The sequence below is a fragment of the Lupinus angustifolius genome, unplaced genomic scaffold (assembly GCF_001865875.1).
Source record: "Lupinus angustifolius cultivar Tanjil unplaced genomic scaffold, LupAngTanjil_v1.0 Scaffold_5_146, whole genome shotgun sequence".
Classification (NCBI taxonomy): Eukaryota; Viridiplantae; Streptophyta; class Magnoliopsida; order Fabales; family Fabaceae; genus Lupinus; species Lupinus angustifolius.
In genome coordinates this window covers 40314-54840 of record NW_017717358.1, presented here as the reverse complement: position 1 = coordinate 54840, position 14527 = coordinate 40314, and the positions used below count along the sequence as shown (strand labels likewise).

Below are 14527 nucleotides of genomic sequence, written 5' to 3'. Positions count from 1 at the left end.
AAAGTATCTAAAATGATATCCAAACCCTATAAATTTTTGGGCTTTGGTGGGCTTGCCCGATCGGATCTATTCGTTTTGACAACTTAGTTACAACCAATTAAATGACTTGGTATGTACCTAATACCTTGCAAGAAATAGCTTTAGTGCATTGGAGGTGCTGCTTCTGTCTGTTTTTCAGTTAGGCAAAACATGAAAGAGAGACAAAGATGTTTAAAACGGTATCATTTTGTAGACATTTTTCCATAAAATAATATTGACTTAAACAACTTCGTTTCCATTATTGAAAATCGAAAAATATCCACATGTGCATAAAATATGATACGTCAACGTAGTTTTGATTATTGGATTATGTTTTTTCTAGCGTGAAATTTTGAAGAATATAAATATGTGCATAAAATATAACAAGACGGTCATTCTTTCAATGTTAATATCAATTTGTGCATAAATTATTAAGTTTAGTTTTAGAAATATTTTTATTAAAAATAATTAATTAAGATATTATTATAATTTTAATAGTTGAAGGAAATAATTTATATCTTTAGAATTCAGACTAGAATATATTTTTTTCTCTCATAAATATAGGTAAATATTTTTTTTGGGTATATATATATATATATGAACTAACACAAGATTTATAGAAGTAGATATTACAATAGTAATTTAAATATATTAGGATCAACTTCCTAAATTATACACGATGGAATGTTTAGTCTAATTAATAATTAAAAATCATTTAAGAAATAAACTTAGAGAGGCCATAGTTCCGAACACAAATCCAAAGAAGCTCTTCTCTCTCTCTCCACCATGGCTCTTCTAACAAGAACCGCCACGCGCCTCCCTCAACTCGCACCATCCTCTCACCGCATCCTCTCCCTCCACACCACTCTCCCCTCTCTCTCCCCCGACACCGCCGCCACACCAGCACCCTACTCTCGCCCACCGCCTCCCTCCGTTTCCTCCCCCGCCGGGATCTCAAAGACGGCGGAGTTCGTGATCTCGAAGGTTGACGACCTCATGAATTGGGCCCGGCGTGGGTCCATTTGGCCCATGACCTTCGGGCTCGCTTGCTGCGCCGTGGAGATGATGCACACCGGTGGTGCTCGCTACGATCTTGATCGATTCGGTATCATTTTCAGGCCTAGCCCGCGACAATCGGATTGTATGATTGTTGCTGGTACTCTCACTAATAAGATGGCCCCTGCTCTTCGCAAGTAATCTTCGTTTCTTATTCTATCTCTATTGTTATAGCGTTTTATTAGGGTTTTGATTTGCTATTTTCCTTTATTTTTGTTTGTTCGTTGGGGAAAATGAAAATTCCAATTTGGTTCAGAGGATGTTTTAAATTGTGGTTCCGTTGTATTTATTGCCATTGTGGTTGATGTGATTACAATTGCAGTTGTGGAGGCCGATCAAAAAAAAAAATTGCAGTTGCGGAGAGGATTAAAATTTTAATATTGCAGTCTAAATTGTGGCTGTGGACGTAGTTTTAAAGTTCCTGCGAAGGAACTCAAATGATAATCAAAATAATGATTGGTAGGGACTAACTGTTATTGGTTGTTAAAGCTTGTTCCGGGAAAGATTAATTTGACCTTTGGCATTTGAGAGATATTGATAAGGACGAAGTTGCGATGTTTTTATGATTTTTATTTTATCATGGACTAAATTTGGGGAACTGTTTTTTTCTTGGAGATTAATTTGGGGATTCACTCTTTATATTATGTTTAATTATATTATTAGAGATCAAATTGTTTACTTTATTATGTCTTGTAAGTATTGTGTATTTGTGTTTCAATGTCATACTCGATGGTTGGTGTTCTTATGGAATTGGGAGAGGAGGGAAGCGTTATATATGTCCATATTTTGATTCCTCGTATGGTCGTATTCCTAGCATTTATCCTTGATGAATGAAACCTAAGATTAATTTGTAATATATGTGCTTTTGAAGGCTGTTGAATTGTTTTCGAAGAAACATTATGAATCTTAAATTCCTTTTAATATGCTCAGTGTTCAAGATTGATGACAAATATATTAACACAAAAAAGTAAAATCGTTAAGGTAAGAAAAATGGTATAGGGATGCTTAGAGTTGTGAATTTGAATATTTGATATTTTTTATGCCAATCAATCCAAACTTAAATTTGATCAATCTTTGATAGACTAATGGAGACATCCATGACCACACCTAACATTCACTACAACCTACCATATCATGGACCACCTTGAACTTGGTTAGAGACCAATTTTAACACCAAACATTATAGCTCAATCATAACTGAATGATTTCTACTGTACCTAGCCAGCTACCATGTTTCTCTTCCTTTAGACCAAACTTTGTTAAATTTTAAAAACTGCTGGTGTTTGAGAAGTTGATTATTGGGCAAAAGTGGAGTATGAGTTCTGAGTGCCTGAATGATAAAGAGGTAAGAAAAGTGGTATTAGGTGACAGAAGTTTCTAGTTTGCTTGGAGTTTTTTCTACAGAATGTCACTAGTTTTAAGAGACCCCACTACTTGTCGTCAGTGTTGTCTCGTTTTACACGATTGTGACAATTTCACATGAGAGAATTTTATGCAAGTATAATGTTGCAAAGATGTAATGTTGTTGTGAAGATTTGTCTCAGTCTAGCCTGAGTGTGCAAATTAGCCGATGTGCTTTAAGAGCACGAGATAACTTTTGGTATCTTTTATATAAAACTATAGAATTAAATAAATAGGTCTGCATATTTCAGGCCTCATGAATCATTTGGTCCAATCGGACTCAGTCGTGGCCATAGGGTTTGGATAACATACAGCAGAAGAAAAGGGGTATAATGGGAATTAGTTATAGGGGAGCATACTGCATAATCTCTTATATAAAGATAGGTAGCTGAGTGAGGGAGTGTTAGCTTTGCATTTATTTTGCAGTGGGCAATTGTATGAACCTTATAGGAGCTTTTGCACATTCTGAGTGTTTCCCTTGTCCTGATATAAGTGGCCTTTCACAATCCTTACCCAACTTTGTGACAGAAAGAGAATCATGGTGGGTGAGTGGGTACACTGAAAGTCATTCAGAGCTCAGCTTTATCAAAATTGGTTCCTACCCAAGTTCAAGTTGGGTCTATGATATGTTATGTTTGTCGTAGATGTTAGCCGTGGGCATAGAAGTCTCCATTGTGAGGCTTTTTACCATATAGGAAAATGCAAAGCTTAGCCTTGTTTTGAGAATGTGGATATATAAATCTTGGTTATCAATTTAGATCTTTAGTCATGGTGCTCATATTTAATTTTGTATGACTTGCTCATATATAAACACACACACATATATACAAATATTATTCGACATTGTCAATGGTTGAGTGTCTGTGCTTCATAGGTTACTTGTGTTTCTGAACTCTGCAAAACCAAATTCTATTTTGGTCTTATTTTATTTACTGTTCATAAATTTTGTTCCTGACAATTGTTCAGATTTATGACCCACTTGTAGGACTACAAATTCTTAATTTAATTACAATATATTTTCAAGTATCTAAATTACACTTTCCCGTTCTATAGAATATCTGTTGTAAAACTGGCAGCTCATCGCTTCCCCAAAATGAACCTTTATGGTTGCCTAGTTAATTTTAATCCTGGAAACTTATTTGTGTTCTTTTTTCTTGATGCTGAAACCTTCTGGCAGGGTTTATGACCAAATGCCTGAGCCTAGGTGGGTTATCTCTATGGGAAGTTGCGCTAACGGAGGTGGATACTACCACTATTCTTACTCTGTTGTTCGGGGATGTGACCGGATTGTTCCCGTTGACATATATGTTCCAGGCTGTCCTCCAACCGCTGAGGCTTTACTATATGGACTCCTCCAATTGCAGAAGAAGATCAATCGGCGCAAGGACTTCCTCCTGTGGTGGACGAAGTGAAATCAAATAAGATTATTTCTTTGCTGCTAAACTATGTTATAATTAGTAATTTGTGGTATTTTGCCTTGCTATGATGTGCCTGTTAATTTTGCCATATTACCATATACACATACCTGGTTTTCTTTTTCTGTGTCACATTTCTGTGCAGGTTTTGTGGTGCTTCAAGTCACTAGGACGTTTATCATTGTTTGACTGGCATTTACTTATGAAGTATGCATGTTTATTATTTGTTAAAGGTGATTATGTATGTTGATAAACTCGGGAATAAGAGAACTCATGATTGACTCAGTTTTTGTTTTAATATTTACCAATTGCTTAGTTGTTTACTTCAGTTCATGTGGTTGGGATGAATTTCTTAATTGATGATTTCCTTTTTCCTTCTTTTTAAAAAAGAAGCTTACGATATTCTTATTGTTTTTTTGTGGGTGCAAAAGTGAAAATATAGAAGCAACTAAATAAATGGTATAAGAGTAGACAGTCACCCTTGTTCTATTTAGAGAACTCATTTTGTAACAACTTTTTATGTTTATGGCGTGTGAAATAGACAACACTATTCAAGATGCAAAAATAAAGCAGTAAGTTACAAATTTACATATGAAACAATGTTTAGATTAGCCAAACTTGTAGAAATTTATTGCACAATTCCATTGTCCACTGGCTGTCCCAAAATCCTTCACTTCCTCAATGGATTGTATGTTTCAATCACCATCTCCAACAACTTGAGAATACCAAGGTCCTTTTGTGAAGTTTTAGAGTGGAAAAAAAGAGAAATGTGGAAGGCTTTAGAGTTATGGTTCTAAAGTTTTTTATTTCTTTTTCATATCCTCCAAAATCTATCTCAAAAGTTTCATGTTCACGAGAGTAAGGTCATTTGACGAGAGTAAGAGAGAGCTTCAAGGTTGTTTCACAGGTGTATTTTGTGACTCTCAAAATTTCTATTCCATTTATTTTTGACAAAAATTCACTGAAACGGTGCTGCATCTTTACTGAAAAATTATGGTCTTGGTGCACCTTTGAATAATTACAGATGTAGTGTAGTTTTGTTTTTTTTCTCACATAACTCGGCTGCCTTGTAGGAGATTTTATTTTTTAATTCTTACTCCCCCTAAATTGGCAATATGGGGGAGTATATATTTTGTTTTCTGTCTTCCCCTAAATCCGCAATACGAGAGTTTGTTTTTATATATATATTTTTTTTCCCCTAAATCGGCAATAAGATAATTTTTTTACTTTTTTATGCCTCCCCTAAATCAGCTATGAGGGGGAGTTTCTTTTATTTTTTTATGCCCTCCCCCTAAATTGGCTATGGGGAAACTTTTTTTGTTTATTTTATTTTATCTCTCCCCTTAGATCAGCAATAAGGGGGGTTTTTTGTGTCTTTACCACTTTTTATCAAACCCTAATCGTACACCCTCATCAATTTTTTTTGCAACACTAATATAATTAAAAAATAAAAATACTACAATATTAAAATTTAAATTTATTAAATCCCATAAAACTTTAATAACATCTATGTGATGAAGTGCCACATGTAGGTGGTTTTCTCATTTTTTGTGCTTGAACTCTTAATTGTTATTCATTCCGCTGCGAGATTCTCCATCTACCACGTGTTGCCAACTGTGGGTCCTCCTCATCCTCTTCATCAGTATCCCCAACCACAATTTCATTATTAGTATGTTGCATACCAAAAATGTTTGCAGACAACATAGTTGGATGATAATACTGTTAAGAATCATACGTCGACAATGGTGTACTTGAAGTAATAGCAAATAATGATGGTAGTGAGATTTGAGAACTTGATGACAAATAGGTGGATGAATAATTAAAATTTCTGAACTTATACAATTATTGTTGTTGAGGAGTAAATACTGAAGTATATGCTTGAGAATGAGTATCTGCTTGAGTTCGTTGCAGAGACTCAGTTTTTGGTCAATGTTATTGATGAGTATGAGGAGTTTCATCAATGTGGGTAGAGTATGAATATGGGTATAACTCAGCCAATGCTCCCATCATTTCACGGCCAGATGAGAAGATGTCAGATAAAGATTGTATGAGATTTACTAAAGAAGCTGGAGGACGACTCTAATCACAAATTCTTTTTGCAAATGTACACTGAAAAATAATTTTCTCTTAGGAGTAAATAATATAATTAAATACAAAGTTTAATTTATAAAAAAATGTTACCATTCCATCAAAGTGTGCTTTATCTCGAGATATGTATCTTCTAATCTTTTCAAGTACCACTGCATATACTCAGAGTAATGATTCAAAAGGAGGGTATTAATGATTAAACCATCGACCACATAGTTTTCTTATTATTCCATATTGGAATCCAGCGACGACGCTTATGTGGTCAGTCACAATCACTTTTGCCACGTAAGTCAACTTTATGAAGTTTTTCACAATTCACTAGATCTTGTGGAATTGGTTGATCAAAACCAAATTGTCTCATAACTCGATCAGTAGCATGTTATTTCACAATTGCGAAACAAATTAGTGGCACACGTGATCGACTTATCTCTAAGAAATTTGGCATGAAAGACAATTGGTAATATGACATCCACGCAAACTGATAGAAATGTTAATAAAATAGTTAATATACATGTTGTATATGATGTAAACTAATAAAAAAAGTTCATATAACAAATATTGAAACATAACCTATTTGAACCTATTTGAACTAATAAATACTAATAACATATTTCTTTTACAAACAAAACCTATTTGAACTTCACTAATAAATATAAATAATATACCCGATCCACACGCATACAGTCGAGCATTACACATATGATATTAACAACATGTCTAGAGATGATGGTCGTGATCAAATATTGTGACCACCTATTATTAATCGTTGTTAGTAAATATGTTTGAATAAATATTTTATTAAACATTTACATATAATACTAAAATAAATATATACCTTTTGACCAATGAAAAATAAGGCCACACAATCTTGTTGCAAGCATTTGAATGTGATCATTTGTCCATGATTGAAGGAGTAATAGGCATCCTCCAATCTATTTTTAATCACTGATTATTGTTACACGACATAGTCCTTGATAAATACAAGCCAATACATTTGAGCCACAACTGTATTGGAATGTCTCCATTAAGTCCTCAATCAGTAGCGGATATATAAGGTGGACTCGGTTACCTTCGGTATGAGAAATCCTCTGATAATTTTCAAAATAAATTCTCTAGCGTTTTGTTGAATAACAACTTCATTAGCATTATTGGGGAGTTCACGAAATGTCATATCAAGCCAAGTGAGTTTCACCTTCTGCCTCATTAATTTGTTACCTGTTGGGAAACACCCAACAACCAGAGGTAAAGTGTTTCCCAATCCATACTTGTCACTTTGGTAACAACTTGTCCTTTAATCAAAATGCCAAGTTGGTAAGCAATATCCTCAAGAGTGACGGTGGTCTCTTCACATGGAAAATGAAAAGTATGTGTCTTCGGCCTCCATCTCTCGATCAATGCTAATAGTAGATGGTTGTTGATTTCTACTGCTCCAAGTGTCAACAAGTTACCAAAAGCAGTGTTGCATATAACTTGCAACAATGGCTCAGAAGGTAGGGATTTCCGGAAACCAGATCTAGGCTGGAAAGTACATTCAATCTCATTTCAGACATTGTTTAATATATGATCATTTTGCATTGTTAGTAGAGAAGTGTCAATTGGGTCAGGATCAAGGTGCTCCATTAGAGATAGAAAGTGTTAAGAAAGTGTGAGCGAATGTGAATAACAACTAGAATGAAGAGTGGGTGAATAAATTTAGTGTGAGTGTGAACAACTATGTAATTTGACATTTATAGTGTGAGTGTGAATATGAATTTAGCGTGAACAAATGTGCAATTTCAAAAATTTACCCACGCACGTGAAAGACATTTTTGAATGTAAATATGAATTGAATGTAAATATGTATCTTCACATTATTGATCATATTAGTAAAAAAAAATTAAGAATTACACAACAATCGGCTATCAAGTAGTCAATTTTCTTTCAACAAATTTTCATAACATAATTGGTTATTTTGTAACCGATTTTATTTTATAAATATAATATAACAATTGACTACTTTGTAGCCGATTTTATTCAACAAAATATAAAAAAACAGCACCCCTTTTCATTGTGTAAAAATTTCCCCCACGGGATTTCATACACTAATTTCATTCATTATTTCAAACAATCATTAATTTCATTCACTAATTTCATTCATTATTTGGTCAATGATTTATAATTGTTGTAAGGAATCTATGCATTTACATGCTTTTTACTGCATTTCACATGACATTTACTCACATATGCATTGTATAGGAATCTTTGGGTCACCTATGCTTCACTCACCTAAGCATTGTTCAAGAATCTCTGAGTCACTTATGCTTTGAATGAGTTTCAATGACTTTGAAAGCATTGAAACAAAACAAAACAATCAGCCCCCTTGAATGCATTGAATCACTTTGAATGCATTGTCATTCATTTGACTATTTCTCTCCATTCACTCAAGGAATCTTTAAATCACTTTGAATGCATTGTCATTCACTCACTATTTCTCTACATGCATTGTCATTCACTATTTCTCTTCCTCACTATTTCACTTTCAATGTAGATACCAAATAAACAACAAGATCTGAAATGAATGACGAATTTAATTTACTGTGATTTTGGGAACTAACATAGCTAATTTAGGGGGAGGCATAAAAGAAAATTCCCCCTTATTGCCGATTTAGGATAGATAGAGAAAAAAATATATATGTAAAAACAAACTTCCTATATTATCGATTTAGGGGGAGAGAAAAAAATATGTAATACTCCCCCATATTGCCGATTTAGGGGGAGTAAGAAATATCTCTCTTGAAAGAAAGTTGAGTTTGTTGAGAGAGTAGAGAAATATTTGTGTAAAGGCATTGAGGTTTGTGGTTGTTATATAGGGTTAGGGCTTGATGGAAAAATCTACAACAAAAAACTCCCCCTTATTGCTGATTTAGGGGGAGAGATAAAATATAAATTAGATTATGTTGGGTATTTTAGTTTTTGTTCTTGGCCAAATAGATAGTACAAGAATAATTAAGGTTATTATGGTTGGGTATTTTTATTGGGAATGAAGATGTTCCACATCACACATTGTGTAAAAATGTATGAGCCATATGGCATATAAGTGGATGAACTCAAAGATATAATTCTTATGATTTTTGGTCAAGATATGGTGTCAAGTCTACTATAATGTTTTTTTCACTTAGCTCATAGAAGAATGTTATAACCAATGTATGAAAATCTGCACTAGTGATATCAGAGTTGATGGTTCGACGACTCAAGCAAGTATTGAAGTGATAAGTGAACGATAATTTTATGTGGCATCCTTATGTGAAATGTCTTCCTAGTGAGAGGTTAAATCAATGTATTATGTTGATGACAAGATAGACCAACGCCTGTGCAAGTAGATGGAGAGCTGAACTTTAGTGTATCCAATACTCAAAAGGGGTAAGTCACACTTGAGGGGGAGATGTTGTGTATTCTAAGTATGAGTGAAAAACCTTACATTGTGTAAACGTTGATGAGTTAGAGAACATATAAGTCGATAGACTCATAAGCATAATTTCTTAAGGTTTTGGGTCAAGATGTAGTGTTAAGTCCACTTATACACTTCTTTCACTTAGTGATGTGAACCCTTTTTGGAAGGTTCTTTGTTTAGCAATCATTCTTGGATGGTGTATTAGCTTTAACCAAGTTTGCTTGAAGCATGGCCTATGCTAGACAAGTTTTGGTCGAGACAAATGCTGATTAAGGCTTGTCCGAGACAAATATATGATTTGACCAAATTTGTGTGTTATTTGACCGAGACAAATAGAGTATAATTTACACAGCGGAAATAAACTTGATTGGATAAAAGAAATGGAGTAGATTGAAAGGTGATGACACCATAAACAAATGAGTTGTTTGATAAGTCAAGAAATAATCGCCATAAGGAATGATCCTTGATAAGATTTCTAATTATTGATTCAACCAAGAATGAATATTATGAGTCTATGCTCAACTAAAGGAAAACAATTCCAAAACAAAATCAACTTATTTTATTCATCATTCAACACATATACATATAGTGGTTTGGCTAACCATACTTGGCCGCCAAGAAACACAAAAGAATTAAAGACATTAAATGCCTAATTCATGGCTTTCTTACATTGGATTCCCTGGAACCATGAACCTACATGTTATACAAGGCTTAATTCAGCCTACTCAATAAGACACATGTTTATTTTACTAATTTATTACATTGAGAAGAAAAGTAAAGAAGAGCATAGGATCCCTTTGTGAGTCTTCATGTTGTCCACAGTTTCTTGAGTCATTGAAGGCTAGAAACCTTGGATTCTATTTTCCATTGAAGTCCACGATCTTGAGAGTAATTCTTTTGAGCACATGGTTGAAAACATGTCATAATGCCCTCATAAAGTCTTCACGGCCATAATTGAATGTTGGTCAATATTGGATCCTTTCTTTGCTCCATTGTTTTATATGGGGAATGAAGCTTTGAATGCCTTCTTATTCTAATATGCACATGGCTATGTGGACTTCTCCCTTGATCACATGGTTAATTCATGAATTAATTCACCCATAATGTCCTTCACGCCTAGCATAAATGTTGGTCAACCTTGGATGCCAACCATGACTGATTTCCCATGGCTATATTGTATAGCTTGAGTGCCAATGGCTAGAACATGGGTTAACTCATAATAAATAACCTGCAACAGCTTGGTCATGGAGCATCTTTGGTCATAATGGTTCCAACGGCTAGGACAACATTGACACACGCATTAAATCCATACATAAACACACAACAACCCATTCATAAGGCTCACACCAACTTGTTTCCCCTCCCTTTATTGTGGGGGGTTACACTATTAATGAGATTTTACACAAGTATTTACATGACTTCTTAATTTAAAATTTAAATAACTAAAAGCTAATAAAATAATAAAAATGCTCATGAGAATTGGGTTACCTTAGGCCCACTCACTTATTTGAATACCAATAGGAATTTATGGCTGGGCCAAGTTGTAACACCCACTCAGCCAGGTCATGCGCCCAACGCCTAGCTTGGTGCGCCAGTGAACCATGATGCACATGTGCCTCAGTCAGAATGATCATGTGCATGTGTCTCATGCGCCTAGCGCCTAGTGCTACTCATGTGCCTCGGTCAGAATGACCCTGCGCCCAACGCTTGTGTCTCATGCGCTCAGTGCCTAGTACTGCTCATATGCCTCAATCAGAATGTCCCATGCCCAACGTCCTGGTCCATGCGCCCAATGCCTTGGTGCATGTGTTCATGCAGATAGCCATGCGCTTGGTTGGCTTGGTCAGATTCTTGGCCTAGCCTAATGTCTGCTTGGCTTGGTCAGCTTCTTGGCCAAGGTCATATTTTTGGCTAATAACTAGCATAAGGCATTTTATGGACTTGATCCATGGAATTTGGGTCACCCCCTTGGGTCACATCACTTAGCTTATAGAATATATTATAGTCCATAAAAGAAAATCTCATACCAATTATGGTTACATTTTGTTAAATTATATAGATTGTTCGGGGAAAGGAAATAGCATAAGGAAATGAGTATTATTAGCATTTTATATTATTGTTTTGCTATATCATTCAGATTTTTTATCCTTTGCTTCCCATCTTAGATGCTTATGTTGTAACTCTCTTCATTGGGAGCCAAGGTTGATTGCATCATTGCAATATCAATCAAATAATAGAGAATCAAGATACAACTCAAGGGAGGAAAAACATCATTTTTTTTTCATTTACATCCTTCAACTTAGTGATCGAGTTGGTAACATTTTTGTCCTACACATGAGTCATCAAGGAGGTGGCATTTATATGAAGTTTGTGTTTAAGACACATGTAATATTTAAATATATTTATGACATTATTTTAAGTAGCCAAATTAAAGTGATTTAATCCAAGATATATAGTTATAGATATAATTGTCATGAAAATAATTGTGTAGATACCAAAAGTCTTATTTCTATTTTATGATGGACAAAATTGGAAATAAGAAAATCTAGTTTCATCATTCTTCATGAAATGATATGCACTTCTTATAAATAATGTGTTGTGGTCCCCAATTGTAGACCACAACATGAGACTAATGCAAACAAGAATCGAGGATAAATTGAAAGACCAATTGTGGTCTACAAATTGAAATGTCAAAGAACCTACATGTTCTCCTATAAACATACATTTGGATACAAGGATAAATGATGACATTTGCATACAAAGACAAATGACACTAAGTTAGTGGACACATGATAAAGGATGATGTAAAGTTCATTCACCATATTCTCAAATGAATATATTAAGATATGTTTCCACTCTAGTTCTATATTCATTCTCGACGATTTGACACAATTGATTTGGCTTTATGATGATAGTATTGTTCATCTACTTTAGTATTATTAATATTTAAGTATAAAGTCTCACTCCAATTAAAGTCTATTAAATTATTTTCTTAAAGTGGTATTAGAGCCACTTTCATGTCATGTCATTATAAATAAGGTTATCATGTAAGCAAAATTTTGAGTATATGATTGAATTGTCTTTTGAGAAATTCATTATATTATAAAGATGTCATGTTAAGATTAAACTTTGATTTCCAAGTCATAGAAATATTGTTATTATGTTTGTTAAAATCTTTATTTTGCATCAAAAAAACATGTTCTATTTGATTGATTTAATATCGTTTTCATTTGATTGATTTAATATCGTTTTCATGATAACATGAATTTTGGTTTTGATTCAAGTTAACACGGGAGATTATTAGGCTATAATTAGGGTTGGTAACGAGTCAAACTGAGTCGAACTAGAGCTCAGTTTGATAAGGATTTATTCAGCTTGAAACTCGACTTAAGTACAATATGAGTTTTTTCATATCGAGTTCGGCTCGGTTAAAGTTCACAAACTATTTGGTTCAGCTCGAAGTGATTCATTTGTACAAATTAAATAATTAATTCATTTTTAAAAATATTACACAAAATTATATATAAATATAGCAACAATAAACATAAAAATAAAGCAGAAATATTGTATAATAATAAACATAAAAGATTAGTTTATTTTATATATATATATATAAGGAATGATCGGTTTACACCCAGATTAAATTACACAAATTAGACTCAATCTCATTAATTAATTTTTAAAATCCTACAAATCGTAACACTTTTGATTTTCATCCACTCCATACATAATAATTGCACATTCCATGCACGATATTCACACACTCCATGCACGAGTTTATGCACACACATTTTATGTACTAGTTCACAAACACACTTCGTGCACGAGTATGCATGTAGAAAAACTAGATATATACATGATGAGGGGTCAATTTACGTCTAGATTAAATTACACAAATTACACTCAGTCTTACACCCATTCATTTTTAAATAACAATCAGACATAACACTTACGATACTCGCATACTCCATACACGACACTCGCACACTCCATGCACGAGTTCACACTCGCACACTCCATGCACGAGTTCACTCACACATACTCCATGTACTAGTTCATACACACTTCACACACGAGTATGCATATAAAAAACTATATATATACATGAGGATGGATCAATTTATATTCTAGTTAAATTACACAAATTAAACTCAACCTCGTCTATTCATTTTTTAAAATTCAACAAACCATAACATTTTAACTTAAAACCCACCTAATTTTGGGAAGCGTTGAGTACATGTGTTAGGATTAAAATCAGGGATCCAAATGCCACGTGGAAAATGAAGGACATGCCAAGAGGTAAGGTCATGAATTATAATATGCATGGAGGTTCTTCGTCTGAAATAGTGATTAATACAATCAAACTTTTTTGGAAAATATTTAATCAACATATTCATCTTTTTGATTTTTTAATTGACATTTTTGCTGACAAATCTCTATATCTATATTTATTTATATCCATTTAACTAATTTAATTTGTCAGGCACCTCATTGATCGCTAAAATTAGTATGGAAATAATTATCAAATAATAGAAAAATCAACCATTGATTGCATGTAAATTAATTCTTTTTGGTGTAGTTATAAAAAGAAATATTTTAAATATTTACATTAGCGTGTTTCTTTTTCATTTGTCACTAGATAAGAACCTTCACTCCATGCTGAAATTCAACTTGTGACTGGAAAGAAATGATAGGGGACTCAATGTGAAAAGGTGGTATTCTACCAATCACAATTTGCCAATGGACGACAAATTATTATTAGAGGCACAACACAATACAACTATAAGTCATCTTTCAATTCTAAAACATATTCATTACCATTTTGAAAGAAATCTGTGAAAAATATATGGAGAACAATCTTTACCTCTATATTTTTCTAAACATAGATGTGGAGAATAATCATGCTATCTTAATCAACTAGAAAAATGGAACCATAATGAGGACATACCTTACAACCCCATATGGTAGGAATCTTAGGTGTTATCATAGTACCAGATTTGCAATATTGCTCCTATAGGGTCTTGGCAACAAACAAGAAATGGTCAATTTTGGGAAGTTTTGAGTATATGCGCTAGGATTAAAATCACATATCCAAATGTCACGCGAAAAACGAAGGACA

The 14527-nt window shown here is 33.7% G+C and overlaps 1 protein-coding gene across 1 annotated transcript; it reads left to right on the top strand.

Moving 5' to 3' along the window:
- Positions 1-748: 748 nt before the first annotated feature.
- Positions 749-4175, top strand: LOC109337360 (NADH dehydrogenase [ubiquinone] iron-sulfur protein 7, mitochondrial-like). Its single transcript, XM_019574326.1, has 2 exons — positions 749-1211; positions 3653-4175. The coding sequence occupies exons 1-2, from the start codon at positions 805-807 to the stop codon at positions 3885-3887; spliced, it is 642 nt and encodes a 213-aa protein (XP_019429871.1). The 5' UTR covers positions 749-804; the 3' UTR covers positions 3888-4175.
- The last annotated feature ends 10352 nt before the right edge of the window (positions 4176-14527 follow it).